The sequence below is a fragment of a genome, unplaced genomic scaffold, assembly GCF_019419815.1.
Source record: "Pyrus x bretschneideri cultivar Hongxiangsu unplaced genomic scaffold, Pyrus_bretschneideri_v1 Contig6, whole genome shotgun sequence".
In the NCBI taxonomy this organism is placed as follows: domain Eukaryota; kingdom Viridiplantae; phylum Streptophyta; class Magnoliopsida; order Rosales; family Rosaceae; genus Pyrus; species Pyrus x bretschneideri.
In genome coordinates, this window is record NW_025999798.1 from 4,725,571 (window position 1) to 4,741,176 (window position 15,606).

Consider the following 15,606-nt stretch of genomic DNA (forward strand, 5'->3'; position numbering starts at 1 on the left):
GGGTAAAGTGAGTTTGATGAATTTTAATTCGCACCAAGAACAGAGACTGTTGAGCATAAAAAACAGTTAACATCCATGAGCTTCAAAATTTCTTAAAAAATTGTACAAATTTTTCTTTAGCCTCAGAACAACCTACAAAATCGAGTTGTGAGAAAACTATAACCTTGCGCTGCAGGAGCATCGACTATGAATTTTTACAAAAAATAACGACCCCAATTAAATAAAACTCCCAATAATACACGTTCGATTCAATTCCACAATCAAATAACAGTGTCTTTTTTCTAACCAATGCTACTTGCATTGCTCCATTGGATGATCAATGATGCTTGCATTCGTACTTATTTTCTCTTGTTTCTGCTTAACTTCTAATGAGCCACGCATTCATCGGTGCAACCCCCCGTTGTAGTTATATAGCTCTCCCACGTCGTTGCGTAGCACCATCTCTTACAATTCTCCATCGCCAAAAATTCATTTCCGTTGAAACAAAAAAATCAATGACAAAGAATATAAGAAACTCAGAATACTTGTCTGATGTTGATGTTGATTCTTGAAGTTTGGATGTACTCTAAAACACAAACATCCTCCTCGTCGGAGAACCGCTTCTCAAGAGGCACAATTTCAGCATGTTCTCCCTCAGTGAATATCCGAGGCACGCCTGCAACACAAGAGAGCCAAGGCATTGTCTTATAAGGCTGTAAATACAATACTCTACGAAATCACAACCAAAGTTAAGTGTTGTGGGAAATGGCAAGCCGCACTGTTTATCACAAGAAAGCACACGAGAGTAAAAGATAGGTGAAGATTCGCATTTACCATGAAAGCATTCCCTTGCTTCCCCGGCCATAAGTACAACATCACCGCTTCGAAGGAACATTGCTATTGGAGGATCCTCCCTAAGCTTTCCACCCAAAAGGAAAATTGCTTTGCAGCCTAAACTGAGGAAAGTGAAAGACATTTCAGCTCCTAAGGAGATGCATATTACTAAATCTATTTCCTTTTTTCTTGATGAACAACCAGGATCGAAAACCAAAAATGAAATGGCATGGAAGGATACCTCATGCTTACAATAGGCTTACTCCAATCAGCTTCCATGTCATCAAGGTGGCCCCCAAGCATATCGCCTAGACAAAAAACCAGAAGACAGAACATATGTAAATTCTAGCTTGTTCTTTCTTTCCAACCAAAAAAGAAACAGCATTCAAATCGTTGGTGAGGAACTCTTTCGTAGCAATACCTGGGCCAAAGTAGTTGACTATTGCACCTTCAGGCTGGAACTCTTCACCCGGAGGCATTGCAGGTTTTGCCAGTCTTTGAGCCAGTTGACAAAGTGTATCAGGGATTTTGTTATGTGGAAGAGAGACGTCATAGTTTCGCTACACCATGAACATATTTTTGGTTCAATATGTATTGTGAGGAAACTCGAATGCATCAAACAAAGTCTCAAATTGAACTGATTTACCAATAAATATCAGAAACTATTCATTGCTTACAAGGGTAACAACTATTTTTAGCTTGAAAAGTACAGTTTCCGTTTATTCTCGCCTAAATCATGTGGCATCCAAGTGGCATGCAACTTTTGTTTACTAAAAATGCATGATAGGCTTTCTAGATTGAAAAGAAAAATTGGACCAACACCTACCCTGGACCATTCAAATTGCAGGCCAAGGGTGCTCCAACGCAGTTTCCGTAATAAAACTGAAGCCGAGACCAATTTTCCTGAGTTTCCCTTTGACGACACTTCATGTTCCTCAAAGAACTTCCACCTGTCAGCATCCCCATTGCTGACAGCAGAACTACATTCAGAATTTGAACTCCCTTGTGCAACCAAAACTTTCCTCTCCTTCACCGCAGAAAATAAATCACTAATAGGCCCGTAAAATGCATTGTGATTAGTTCTGTTAGGAGGCCGCGGGAAGCTGGTTAAACTCTCCCTTATCCATTGGCATTGTTCTTCTACGCTCAGTGCTCCAGGAATGAAATAAAATCCTGTAATGTTTCCAAAAGGAGATACCAATTCAAATCCGTAATACTAATTTTCTTTTGTTCAAGCGGTATTCTAATTATATGTAATCTAAACTACTAAAATGGGGATTCAAACTTTGGTGTGACGTAGGGTGAGCACACTGCTCTAGTCAACTTGGCTACGCCAGGTCTATAAACTGAAATTAGTCAATTCAAATCCCTATAGTACTAGTTACTAACGAACCGCGTATGAATTCAAATCCCTAATATACATTAGCATTCATCCAATGCAGGAGGAAAAAAAATGAAAGTATCAAAAGCATATAATGAAATTATGAAAATGCATTGAAAGAGAAAAGGTTGTTGCCTGGGCCATTTTCTATGGAGAAGACGGGTCCATCGAAACCGCATTGAACCGGAACGATTCCCGGCGGAAGCACAGCCTTCTGATTGTAGGATTCTAGAATTGACTTGAAATCCAAGACCTCAGATAAATCCACCGGTTTGGGTTTCCTTTTCCTGATAGAAAACGAAAATTACACGTTTAATTATTTACGAAATTGGAATCGGAATCGGAATCGTCAAATTACATGTTCGGGAATCGAATTACTTTTTGGAGGATTTGTAAGTGTCTTCGTAATACAGCTTGTACTTCTTCTCCGCTCGTCTGAAAGCGGTTCGCTCCGAATCATCCGGGACCGTACCGGATTCGGATCCGTACATTTCGGCGAGTCGCCTCGGGCGGCGGTGAGTTAACTCGGAGCCGGGAAACAGAGTGAGCAAGGTAGTCGGAGAGGGGGGTTTCGCTAGGGTTTTATCGCGCGGTTTCAGCACTTCTGGGGTTCGCGTCGCCGCAGTGGTTTTCCTTCTCCCCTTTTTGCCCTTTCGCGGCAGTAATTTCTTATAGCCCTCCGCTGTCAACCGAAAAGACTTTTAAGCCCTTGCTGAGGCTTCCTCACTAACGCCAATTTCAAAGGATAATTTCGTCTTTCTAAATTTTAAAGAATCTTGTTTAATTATCTTCTGGGACACAGAAAGGAAAACAAAATAAAACACGAACAATCTCCTCGGAATCGAAATAGGACCAGAAATGGCGTGCAGGACTGCGCTACGATCCGCTGTGCTAGTAGAAGCGTGGCGACCCGTTCATCTCGCTCGGAGCTCCGCCTCCGCCTCGTTCAGGACCCGCGGGTTCTCCTCCCCCAGGCTGACCCGCCACTTCAGGACCCGGGACGTCCAATTCGCGCGACGGACTCACCTCAACCGCGCCGACAACGAAAATTCGTCGGATTTGCCGGAGGACGACCAGGGCCCGCCGCAAGAGGCCATCTTGAAAGCAATTTCAGGTTTCGTCCTCCTCCCAGTCTCAGAAATTTATTTATTTTAATTTTAATTTTTGGTATTTATGAATTTCTTTGACTCGTTTTTGGTGTTGGAGTTGGATATAGAGGTTTCGAAGACAGAAGGGAGAGTTGGGCAGACGACGAATGTGGTTATCGGAGGCACGGTGGCGGATGATTCTACGAATGAATGGGTCGACTTGGATCAGAAGGTATTGATAAACCCATTGCTTTGCTTTTGATTAATTTTGATTCAACAGCTGACTTGTAACGTTTAGGAGTAAGTTTGTAATATTTTCGACGTGGTTGTGTATATAAAATGGTGTGACTTTGTGTTATTGAAGGTAAATTCGTATCCAACTGTTAGAGGGTTCACAGCAATTGGAACTGGAGGGGATGATTTTGTTCAAGCTATGGTTGTTGCTGTCGAATCCGTAATTCAACAACCTGTCCCCGAGGTATACATACTTACGTGCAATCACAATATATGTATATATTAACCCTTGTTGTGACTGCCCATCATTTGCAGTTATTTGATAGATATATTTATGAATTGGTCTAATGCGTGTATTTGCAAGCATTATGGGTACCTTGCTGAAATCAAACCATTTGTGGACATACAAGTACACTTGTGTAGTTCTGTAGGCTGTTGTTTTCTTTCGGGTCAAATTGTTGCACATAGTATTTCATTGAGTGTATCAATGTTCATGAAATATATTTTTTTATGCAAGCGATGTTGGGGGAAGGGGGTAGCCAACCTAGGACCTTGGGTGCATGGGTAAATGATTTTGACCACTTCAGCTACAAGCCCCGTGCTTTATTACTTGTGTATTGAGTAGCTCAATTGGAGATGAATAGAATAGGAAACTAGTAGCTAATTTCTGAGTTGATTTCTCGAGTATGTAAATTTATAGACTGAAACAAGTGAATTATGATAGCCAAAGAGGTGCTTGTTGTCTTAAATAATATGAGGACATATTATTGCAATGTCAAGTATATGCTAAACTATAAGCAGAGACGTGGTGCATTGGAGTTGTTTCTTAGACTTATGTGTATGTCCTTGAAATTACGATCGGTAGGCTTAAGGTAATTTTATTATTTATTAGGATCAAGAGGAGACCTTATAGCGATGTATTCTACCATGCCCCTCCTGCCCTCTATTTTTGTACAGAACATTATGATTCCAACCAAACTAAGTGTCACTGTAGTTTGGGGACAAGAATTTTAAGATGTACTGGTAGACAGCCTGAGGAATTTTGAGATGTACTGATGGACAGTTTTATGAGAAATAAGGAGCAGCTTTGGCCAGTGATCATGATGGAAAACTAATTATGGTTTATGCAGTTGCCACTGAGAAACATCTTATGGGAAGTTCAAAGCTCCTGAAAAGGAGTGAGAAAGTGATAAGAGGCTAAGAGTATGAAATGTGCCAGAAAAGATGTGGTTTGAATTTGAAAATGCGGTGCAAAGAGTTGGGCAGGCTGCATATGTCATAAAAGAAACTAATCAACTTCTCTTTTGAGTGTGGTAGGTACTTTGCCAATCATCGATTAAAAGAGGTTCTGTTGGCTAGAAAAAATGCGGTATACGTCTTGCCCTTAATGCTCATAACTGAAACTGGCTCTTGATGTGCACTTGTTGAGGGTAACATGGAGCCAACCATAGGGAAATTGACTAATAGCTGAATTTGACCATAGTTTAGTGTTCTCGCTGATTTAAGATGACTCAGAAACAGGCATAGCTAATAGATCTGCTGACTCTGCTCCCTCTAGGCTATAGCCAAATGCTTATCCATTGGGATGCATTTTAAAGTATAGATTGTTGAGTGGAATACGAACCTGACAAATTAAGATCAATGGGTGCCAAATTATTATTATTTTTCCAAACGCCCCAATGAACGGATTTTTCTCCAATAAGATAATTGTGAATGGAAGGAACATAATACTTAAAGAACTGGGAGTTTTTGTCTTCTTGGCTTGGCCACGATTGCTATAGTAATCATGACTTGACATTTGTTTTAATTTAAACCTAGTATAAGGTGAAAAGTGAAATTCATTTACTCCAAAAGGCTTATGTGGTGGGTGGTGGTGCAACATGTAACAGGAATCCTTGTGCTACAATCCATTTTTGTTGCCCCTTTTAAATAAAGATGAAAATTTGATTGTTGATATGTTTGTTGACGTCTGATCTATCGAGTGCACGAGTTCAATTCACTCATAAATAATGAATGCAAAAGTTTGACGGACCTTGTTATATGCTATTTTTTATGGCAGGGTCATGTGAGGCAGAAGGTGTCATCGAGGGGAAAATATGTATCTGTAAACATTGGACCTGTTCAAGTAATTTCAAGTGAACAGGTTTTCCCCTCCCTCCCCTGCACTCTCGCCATGAATTTGCTAATGTTATTTCTCTATATCCATTATGCAGACAATCTTCAGGCAGTAAATGGATAACGATTATAATTTGATGACGTGGAATTGTATTGTGATTTCCAGGTCCAAGCTGTATACAACGCCATGAGAAGAGATGATCGGATGAAATACTTTTTGTAGTGGAATACTCCATTTTTATCGTGCATCTGTACAGAGTGCCAATTTCTAGTGGCCTCCCCAGTGCCCTTCTCAAGTCTGGTTCAGATTTGGGCTAATTCATGATACTATCGAGCTGAGCAGTCGTTCAAAATCGATCCATCTACTCGCTCGGGATGTATTTAGGTATAATTCAGAAAGTAGGCATTCATCAATCTGTATTACTGAACTATATGTTACTGATTATATGGAAGGCCAGATTATTAGCAGTTTCCTACTATTTTTTTCTTTAATGTCGGTTTTAGAAGTATACGAAACGAGTCGATTTTAGTCGTAATTTGTTTGAGGTCACGAAATATTTTCATCATATTTGAGTAATGCAAACCAATTATTCGTAAAGCAATAATGTGTTTGGTTGGAGAGGAGATGCTCCCGACATATCAGTTAGCAAAATTCCGCTCATGTACTGCAGACACATGCAGCGTTTTGCTTCCAAGCTTTGGCCCAAAGGAGCAACCAAATCGCTGCCATGCGGCGTCTCGTACACAATTGACCTTTTGCAATCAACCAATGTTGGAAGGGGCTAACGCTAAAGTGATCGAACAAATCCAACGCTAAGTATCATTCTTAAAGAACGGTAACACAACTAATGTTAATTTGGTCTAACGTTATTTGGTTTCACTTTGTTTAACGAGATTTCGATTTCAAATCTTGACAGTTATAGACAAGTTAGACAAGTTAGCTAGTGATTGGATTCCAAGCAGCATGCGTGTAATAGTTCATGGGTTTGAACGTTTACGACCACATCTACTTTTGAATTGTGGTTGGGATTAATTTAAAGCATTATATTGATAATCATACTTAAGCCCACATCATTAGGCATGTAAATTAATCCATACTTTGGGGAAACAATATTTTTCTTTAAATATATCTAAACTACAAAAAGTGACATTCAAACTCGAGTGCAGAGAAAATAACACAATGCTTTTTAAAATAAAGGGATGTGATATCCACACATTCCATTTTACTTCTCACACACTTTTTAAATTTTTGAACGTCGGATAGAATGAATTGAAAAAGATTAACGAATAAAAATTATCAAAAAATATGTAAGAAGTAAAATAAGATGTGTGGATAACCATTCCAAAATAAATTAACGCATGATTTTACGAGCCCCTATCAATTTTAGAAAGATCCACGCCCTCCTCAACGACTCGCCATCTCTCCCAATAATTTAATTAATCTTTGATGACCTAATAGTTGGTACCTTTGTTAATTTACTGCTACTTGTTGCCATTTCGTCGTCTCCAACTTTTTTATATCCTTTATTTTTTGGAACTTAGATCGATGCATGCAGTCACGCAGGCATTTCGGTGGAAAAAAAATATACAAACTCAAGGGTGACACATGTTTAAAATTAAAAACTTGAACCATACCTACTTTGTTAATTTTTTGGTTTGACTCAACCAAGCATTATGTTACCCATTTACAAGTAAATTTGATAATCATTGCTTACTTGAAACGGAGAAGTAATAAATCTGAAAAGTTAGGAATAATAATGAAATGGTACATGGTCACCTATTTCATCAATGTAATTTTTGGTTTTTCAAGTATTAGATTATAGATTAATGTAATGTGAAACTCGTATACTTTTTTATTTTGCATGTGGCAGTAAACGAAAAAAGTAATGAATTCGGGAAGTTAAGAATAAGAGAGAAGAAAATGGAACAAGATCACTTAATTCACGTAGTCAATGTAATTTATGATTTTTCAAATATTAAACTACAAATTGTAATGTGATCATGTGTGTGTCAGTAAAAATTGAGAAAGTTAGGAATCTGAATAATTTAAATACATATTCCATGTAAACCTATCAAAGAAATCAAGATTGTACTTAAGGGTTAATTAACCTTAATAATTATTGTTAGCTGAGCTAATCAAGGTGAATATATAATTGAATAAACTATGATTGATATCCTTCCTAAATGCTGTGTGTGGGTATTGCTTTCATCACTTGCTGGCATTGCTCTCTTTGTCTTGAAGATATATGGTTTTATTTTAATCTTTCAATTTGATCCCCCACCCTGCACCATATAATCTTCATATAACAAAAGACTAGTCTCAAGTCTTCACGACCACCATTCTGGTTCGACATTTCTGTTTCCTCTCCCAATTTTCTATATTCTCCTGCTTCTGAAGGAGTGAGAAGCAACATGGGAAGAAACTAACAAGAAAAAGATACCATGAATGGCAAACTCAAGGTACATATATACGTGTGTGCGTGTATTTCCGTAAACTTTTCTCTGTAACTGTATTATTACTTCAAAGCTGCTCCAAATTGGCATAAGGAAGTGATTTACGTTCATTCATTCTCTCCGTCTGCACAGCCCGTTAATTTCAGTCGTTTGGTTCTCCTTGGTTATTCAATCCAAAGGCCAGAGATAAATAGGGGTGTGCATGAAGAGAAAATGAGTGTTTGGAAATCACTTTCCGTTGACATATCTTGTCATAGTGAAGTTGGCTAGAGCATTATGCTCTCTCTCTTCACTCAAGTTCAAATTGTTCTCCCCGTAGTTGAGATAATTAGAAAAAGAAAAATTATTGTTGCTAAATGTGAGCTGTAAATTTCCAATTCTCTGCTCTTTAGGATATAGTAAAAGTTGAACTCCAAGGACTGGCTTCAGGTTCTTCACCAAACTCACCAACTGAAGATGGAAGACCAAGTAGCATGATAGTTAAGGTCGGTGAATTCTGTCCCATACTTTTTTCCTTTTTCCTTTTTTTTGAGCGTGGTGGTCATGTCATCATCTGGTATTACTACTAATTTACGTGTTAACTGAGTTCCGCCATACTTGTTTGAATCACAGAAAGCAAACACCATGTTTCCTGCTCACTTGATAGCAGAAGCCATATCCTCACTCAGAGGCCTTGATCTGAGATGGTCAGGTCCCATCACACCAAGTGAGATGCTCTATGTTCAGCAATACATCTTCACAAAGTACCCAGAATACTGCAATGGATTAGCAGAAGATGTCGAAAAACTAGACATCGATAATCTTTCGACCAACGAAGAATCCTCAGGAACTCCACCCCATGACAATAAGCTCAAGTCACCCAAGAGTGTGACACCAAAAGAGTTGTCCCCATTCAGCAGCACTCACTCAGACCTGGACAGGACACAAATGGAACCTCTCAAGACTTCTCGACATCCTCGTTCCAGGGTAACTTTGCATCCATTCCTGAGGTCCAAGCAAGGAATTGAAGCAATGTGGGTTGCAAGGGGAAGACTATTTAGTCATTTTCATGTCAAATTACAAAGATGCGATGGTGATGATTGGTGAGATCTACCCTTTCTTCAGAGGAAATTACTATACGACCATTGTGGGAGAGAAGACTGATCAGTCTGATCCCATAAGAGTAACTCCACCGTAGGTGGATGCTCGGGGGACAGGCCAGAGAAAAGGGGCCTGAGGCCCTATGAACCGGCTCCAGCGTGAAGGAGCCCGAGTGGAGGTAGAGGTCCGAGCTTCGGCCCGTGAAGAATTGCCAGCCCGAGGTCCCGAGTCGATGTGACGCCAGGGCTGACGTCAGCTTGGCGTCAAGTCTTTTTTTATTTTATTTTTCTGTCAGGTGTGTGCACCCCACTTGCGCGTGGGGGCGGGTCGCCGACACAATTTTAGAAAAATCAGTAACTTTTTCAGATTCAAAAGTTACCATTGGGAAGTCACGTGGCTTCCCACGGTCCGTTCGATCTCAACGGCTCTTTAACTTGGACCGTTCAATCTCAACGGTAAAAAAAATAAAAAAAAGTCTTATTTAATATCCACCGTTCGATCTAAGAGCAACGGTCGATATTAATATGCTTTATAAATAAATAAATAAATAAAAGAAAAAATAGTTTTAAAATTAAGAAAAGTTACCGTTGTGACACGTGGCACAATTTGGAGTGTTGGAATTCAAATTTTTTTATATCCAACGATTAATTAGTTGAATAAAATTTTAAAAAAATTGTAAAAAATTGTAAAAAAATTGTAAAAAATTCGAAAAAAAATTTTGAATTTAAAAAAAAAAAAAAAATGTTTTTACTTTTCTATAAATACCGTCTCATTTCGGATTTTATGACAAGTGATGCAATGAGAACGATTAAAAATCTTATCCGAAATTACAAATAAAATTATTTTGTATTATTTTATAAATAAAAAAAATACTAATATTTTATTGCCTATTACCAGGGCTATTGAAGTGTAACGGTGGAGATGCAAAAGGCGATTACTGTTCATTAAGGGCAGTTACTGTTCACCAGGAAGATTGAATAGTGAATAGCCTGGAGGGAGGGCTCCAACGCTGGAGTTGCTCTAAGGGACTTTGCAAGTACCAAAGAATCTAGGGCTATTTCAGCACCATAAACTTGGTTGGATTTGAGGATAAAAGGGTCACAACTTAGCAGTACTTTAGGAGAAAGTGCAAGTATAGTCCCAAAGGACTGTTTTCCTATCCTGCCACTGTCAATGGGACTAAATACTCCATGGATTGGATCTCGGAGGCACATAGGAACTCATGGCATGTCCTGTTTGACGCAACCGGCTTGGTTGTGGGGGAGGACCAGTTAGCGCTTGCGCTGTACCGGCCGGATTTTCTGCTGTGCACCCGTAATAATACACACACCTAGCCATCCAGCATCACTTGCCTCTTAGTCAGGAGAAAAACATTTGACACTATGACTAATCCAGCCTAGGATTTCATCATGGTATTGCTTTTATTAACAATAAACATGTGTAATTTTTATTTCTTTCTTATTCCTGTGAACTCTAATTTCATGGACCTGATTGTACGTGTTCCTGTTATAAATGGAGCACATATTAAGTCTTTCTTTTTCTTTTTCCTAGTCCTATTTTTCAAAACCTAATAGTCTTGACATGTTTTAATTTCTTCATTAAGAAGGAAAGAATTTGTTGGGTAGAGCGTTTACCTTTTGGATTATTTCGCCAATTTTTTCTCCGAACTTGGAGCAACTACTAGTTTCCTCCTTGAACTTTCCTTTGGGCCTATTCTTCTCCTCCACAATCATTAGAAACGGTTAGTTTCCAACTTAATGGTTATGTTTACGCACAATTTATTCAAATTTTTTCTGGTAAAAAGTACACATGCAAATCATTAGATGTTATTTGCTATATATTTAGGGTAAATTAATCAAAATAGAAGTTTAGAGGAAAATTAGCAATGCATTACAAGCAAAATCATAGAAATATTCTTACCATTACATCGTTATTTTCTGTTAAAAAAATGATACAAAAAACAATACATCGTCATCGATTAGAATATTGTTCAACAAAAATCTACGGTATAATGGTAAGCATGCCCTAAAGTCCTCAAACATATTCCAGGGTATCACCCACACATTACGGGTGACTAGTCAATCATTCCAGTTGACGGAAGAGGTTTACAAGACAAGTAACAATGAATCAAGAACCATACAACCTTAAAAACTTTTAAAAGTCGCAAAGTACCTTACAAAATTCGAACTCGCCATTATTGTTTTATTAAGTAGTCAATAACATTCCAGAATTATCATTAATTATCTTTCTTTTCACCGAATATTTCAGAGACAGCCACTAACCATTTCATTTTTTGGTAAAACATTTCATCAATTTATTGGTGTTTATATATGTTGACTTTAAAAATTATCAAGCCTACGTGGTGCGCAGACCAAGTAACTAATGAGCTAACTATGCCATTCAGTTATGTGCAAGGCGTGCCAACTCGACGGCTGAGCTCAGCCGGGAAGTAAAATATGATGATGTCCCATTGAGCGCGCTGCTGACTTCTTGATCTTGCAACTGCGGTCGATGAAGGAACACGTCTCGACATTCAGGTTCTAAAGCCTAAAGACAAGGCTACTAGTTCTGTAAAGTTCACAAATCGTCGGCACCGGATTCGGTTTACGGTGATTATATTCGTGAGAGTATAAGCACGTCGAACTGGCATCAAACTATATGAACACAAATACTCAAAAAAGATGTATGTCTTGATGGTAAATGTGGTTCGGTCGTTAGAATGTCGAACTCTAAAGTGTACTTGTGAATATCCAATCATAAAACAACTCGGCATTCAACGTGCCAAGCTTAGTAACCTGTAACATCTCACTTCGTCGAAAAGGTTGATGAGATGACCTCTACCAACAAGGACTCGAAAATCCTTGTGGATCGAGACTTGGATAAATAACCAGTCAGTCTCGAAGTAGTGTTGTTTATCCAAACTGAAGGTGCTCCTTGATCGGCTGATTCAACGGCTCCAATGTTGTTTATCCAAACTAAAGATGTCACCAATTGTCTTCACAGTGTTGTTTATCCAAACTGAAGATGTGTTGGGGAGAAGAAAGGGACAGAGGATAAAATCTCCAAGGTTGTTAAGAAGCTTTGTGCAGGGCAATTTGTGTGTTGAATTGGAGGGGCCTTGAATAATGCACTCCCTTCTTTATTTATAGCAGCGAATCCCCTCATGGCCGAGCTAGAGATGGACTAGGAATAAAACTCCTCACCCCAATTCGATCAGGTCTCGGCCAATCCTAATTTCTATAGGACTTTGAATCAAGCTCTTTAACAATCCAGATTCATCTCCTGATCCTAAGCACCTTTAGCTTCAAGACTCCTTGTTCCACTAGAAATCGACTACTTCACCCTTATCTAAACTAACCCCTTTTGCAATAGAATTCGCTCGACCCTAACCGGACAATCCACAAGAAAATTCTAGACAAATGCCATTGGGCCGAGAATAATCCCAGGCTCGACCCAAACAATATCATAAATGGTTTTTAAAATTGACTCACACCATTAAAATGGTATTTGAAGTTAAAAATTTATCAATGTAGTATCTGAAAATAGGTATCGTAAATCAATGTGGTCATTTTGTCACAATTTAATAAAAAAAATTGTTATATGCTGATATGGCACATAAATGGAGTCCACAAGATGTAAGAGTTTTTATCATGAATTGTCTCTGAAATTGACTCATACTATTAAGATGATTCATAAAATTGAAAATCAATCAACGTAGTCCCTGAAAACATATAGGTGTCGCAAATCAATGTGGTCATTCGTCATAATTCTGGAAAAAAAAAATTATTTGCAGATGTAGGTTTAATAACTAATTAAAAAAACTTGTCAAAACACGTTTCACAATGAGATTATATCAAGGCAGAGCTCACCGTTCTCCGTGTGACCAAGATCATCGGTGGAGCTCCAAACAAGCTCTCCAAGATTAAAGCTGTGAGGCTGTCAAACGCCCAAATATTGACGATGGAGTCACAAAAGTCGTCACCAATTCAAGTCGTCCCCAAATATAGTTTTGATCGTGATCTAATTCAATGAAGGGTGTCGAAAAGTGTAAAGATGGGTGTCTTAAATTTTTTTTTTTTTCCTTAAAAAAAAAGACGTTGAAGGCTACCAAAGATGGAGGTAGAAGAGTATAGGTTGGGATCATAGGTGAATGCAGGATTGAGTTTCTGGTTCGACAACTTTTTTAATTAATTATCAAATTATTAGACCTATTTCTAATTTAGTTTTGCTTTAGTTAGATTCATAGGTGTATATATGTGCCACATCAACACATGACACAATTACGACGGAATGATTACACTGATTTACAACACCTATTTTAGGACCAAATTTTTAATTTCAAATACCATTTGTGATTAAAAAATGACCTGCTAGACCGATTTATATGTCATATCAGCACATAAATTTTTTTTTTACAGAACTGTGATGGATGAACCACATTCATTTGCGCCACCTATTTTCAGGAACTACATTTTAAATTTCAAAGACCATCTTGATGATGTTGGTCAATTTCAATTATCATTTGTGATAAAACCCATCCTATTTATTAATATTAAAAAAAAAACCTAATTGTTATGAAAACTATCACACTTTATCCATTATCATACTGTGAAAACGGTTTATAATTTAATAAAAAAGGTAAAATTATTTATTTAGAAGGAAAAGAGAGAGCAGCCAGTAGTAATGTGTAACGCTTCTCCACCTATCCAATCGCCGTTTCGACCGCCGCGGGATTTAGCAAAAACGTTCGCCGTCACCGTGCGTCACGTTAGCGGCGGAGGGGATCTCAAAGTGCCAGAGCCTCCCCACCGCTTTAACCAAGAACTTCCTGCAGAGGAACTCCTCAGCGAATGCCTTCTCCACCTTCCGATCCACATCGTGAAGAAACACGTGCGTCACACCGGATCCCCGCCTCCTCCTCGCCATGACAGCAGCAGAGAATATAGCCCCCATCCGCCCCGGCGCCTCCGGAAAATACCCTCGCGGCGCATCGACCATGACCAGGTCCCACTCCTTGTCGTACACCTCGTCCGGCAGGTTGTCCAGCGCCAGCCTGCACTCGGTATTTCCGCGCAGGACAGCCTCGGAAGGGGAGCACGACCGTTGGGAGCGGTAAGAGGAGAGGAGCTCATCCGCTTCCTTGAGCTGCGTGCGGTAGCGCACCGTCTCGGCCCGCAGCTGGGGGGCGTCCTTGAGGACGGTCTGGACCCACTTGGGGTCCTCCTCCAGGAAGAGCGTCGTGCCTCGTGGATTCAGGGAGGCCCACATGAGGGAGTCGAAGCCTAGGCCGAACACGAGGAAGTTGCAGGGGGAGCGGGACTTGAGGACCTCGAAGGACACAGCGATCTCGTCTCGCGACTGCTGCGGGGTCTGGTGCGACGTGGCGTAGTGGAGGATGGCCTGGAGCTGGATGGCCGCCGGGGCATCGTCGACGGCGCGGAGAAATGTAGGTCCGGCGATGGAGTAGAGGACGGAGGTGCCAGCCTGGAAGAAGCTGGAGATCGCCAGCGCCGCGCCGATCAGTAGAACCAGAATGACGACGAGAAACACGGGTCTCTCCGACAATGGACTCCGATTCTTCATGTTAATTTTTTAATAATATTTAAGAAAAATAAAAAGGTGAAAATGTAAAAGGGTAAATCTGCATATATATGTCGATTGAGACTTTAGGTTCCGACGTGCGGTGGTTATATAAAGCTGGGGAATGGGGATGGGAAGAAGGGGAAGGGGGAAAGGTAATTTAAGCAAAGATCGATAGGGGAGGGGGGAGTTTCGAGGGGGACATTAATACGATTATGCACGTTTTTGGCAGCAAGAACTTGTCCCGTCGTGTCTGGGTTTTGTGGGTGCGCAAATCACGTCGCGTGTCCGACACGAAGCTTGATATTTTTTACATCCCCTCACTCGACTGGCGACACGTGGACTTACTTTTTCCCCATACTGTTGTTTTCTCCCGATACCGTCTCAAATTCTCGGATTTGAATTCTAACCGATTTTAAAAATTTTTATATTTTATCTACTGATTGTATATTGTTTGATTAAAAATTATTTTAAAATTTTTATTTAAAATTAAACATAAATAATATTTAACAAAAATTAATCACATATTATAAAATAAAAAATAGAATTAGAAGAATTTTACAATCTTACAAAAAGAACCCAAAGATAATCCTCGTTCAAAATTCTCACTACCTCATCAGCCAAAATCATACGGTCCTACATGTTTGACTCCATAAATGCTACCAGAACGAATTTAATTTTAAATATTAAGGTTTAGTAAAATTTTGTGAGGAGAGTTTGACTAGTTAAAGTTGAGTGAACATTTTTTTTCCATAAATATTTCCAAAACCCTTTTTTTTTGGGGGTAATATAGCCAATTTAATTTTAGATATTAAGGTTTGGTAAAGATTTTATGATAAGAGTTTTGGCTCCTTAAAATTG

At 39.3% G+C, this 15,606-nt stretch overlaps 4 protein-coding genes across 5 annotated transcripts; 2 read left to right on the forward strand and 2 right to left on the reverse strand.

Moving 5' to 3' along the window:
- Nucleotides 1-49: 49 nt before the first annotated feature.
- Nucleotides 50-2,774, reverse strand: LOC125471535 (alpha-ketoglutarate-dependent dioxygenase alkB). The gene is made up of 7 exons (XM_048572043.1): nt 2,573-2,774; nt 2,330-2,481; nt 1,640-1,986; nt 1,235-1,373; nt 1,055-1,121; nt 814-935; nt 50-655 (listed from the first exon to the last, which is right to left on the reverse strand). Exons 1-7 carry the CDS (start codon nt 2,683-2,685, stop codon nt 516-518), a joined length of 1,080 nt encoding a protein of 359 aa, XP_048428000.1. The 5' UTR covers nt 2,686-2,774; the 3' UTR covers nt 50-515.
- Nucleotides 2,775-2,990: 216 nt separating this feature from the next.
- LOC103961455 lies at nt 2,991-6,099 on the forward strand. 2 transcript variants are annotated; one of them, XM_048572044.1, is made up of 5 exons: nt 2,992-3,308; nt 3,411-3,514; nt 3,647-3,760; nt 5,576-5,659; nt 5,798-6,099. In XM_048572044.1, exons 1-5 carry the CDS (start codon nt 3,053-3,055, stop codon nt 5,852-5,854), a joined length of 615 nt encoding a protein of 204 aa, XP_048428001.1. In that variant the 5' UTR covers nt 2,992-3,052; the 3' UTR covers nt 5,855-6,099. The 2 variants fall into 2 exon arrangements, with proteins under 2 accessions (XP_048428002.1, XP_048428001.1); XM_048572045.1 differs by lacking the exons at nt 5,576-5,659; nt 5,798-6,099 and adding an exon at nt 4,834-5,547 and having other exon boundaries at nt 2,991-3,308.
- A 1,974-nt stretch (nt 6,100-8,073) lies between these two features.
- LOC125471400 lies at nt 8,074-9,171 on the forward strand. The gene is made up of 3 exons (XM_048571721.1): nt 8,074-8,091; nt 8,478-8,570; nt 8,698-9,171. Exons 1-3 carry the CDS (start codon nt 8,074-8,076, stop codon nt 9,169-9,171), a joined length of 585 nt encoding a protein of 194 aa, XP_048427678.1.
- A 4,598-nt stretch (nt 9,172-13,769) lies between these two features.
- LOC103961458 (probable methyltransferase At1g27930) lies at nt 13,770-14,946 on the reverse strand. Its single transcript, XM_009374004.3, has one exon. It carries the CDS (start codon nt 14,746-14,748, stop codon nt 13,900-13,902), a length of 849 nt encoding a protein of 282 aa, XP_009372279.2. The 5' UTR covers nt 14,749-14,946; the 3' UTR covers nt 13,770-13,899.
- Nucleotides 14,947-15,606: the final 660 nt, after the last annotated feature.

Bases quoted from the DNA above. Each gene is read 5' to 3' on its own strand.
- LOC125471535 (XM_048572043.1), bottom strand. From the start codon at position 2,685: ATGTACGGATCCGAATCCGGTACGGTCCCGGATGATTCGGAGCGAACC. The intron at 2,482-2,572 runs GTAATTCGATTC...GTTTTCTATCAG, and splicing joins ACTTACAAATCCTCCAAAAA to GAAAAGGAAACCCAAACCGG. The intron at 936-1,054 runs GTATCCTTCCAT...CACTTTCCTCAG, and splicing joins AAGCCTATTGTAAGCATGAG to TTTAGGCTGCAAAGCAATTT.
- LOC103961455 (XM_048572044.1), top strand. From the start codon at position 3,053: ATGGCGTGCAGGACTGCGCTACGATCCGCTGTGCTAGTAGAAGCGTGG. The intron at 3,309-3,410 runs GTTTCGTCCTCC...AGTTGGATATAG, and splicing joins CATCTTGAAAGCAATTTCAG to AGGTTTCGAAGACAGAAGGG. The intron at 3,515-3,646 runs GTATTGATAAAC...GTGTTATTGAAG, and splicing joins GGGTCGACTTGGATCAGAAG to GTAAATTCGTATCCAACTGT.
- LOC125471400 (XM_048571721.1), top strand. The intron at 8,571-8,697 runs GTCGGTGAATTC...TTTGAATCACAG, and splicing joins CAAGTAGCATGATAGTTAAG to AAAGCAAACACCATGTTTCC.
- LOC103961458 (XM_009374004.3), bottom strand. From the start codon at position 14,748: ATGAAGAATCGGAGTCCATTGTCGGAGAGACCCGTGTTTCTCGTCGTC.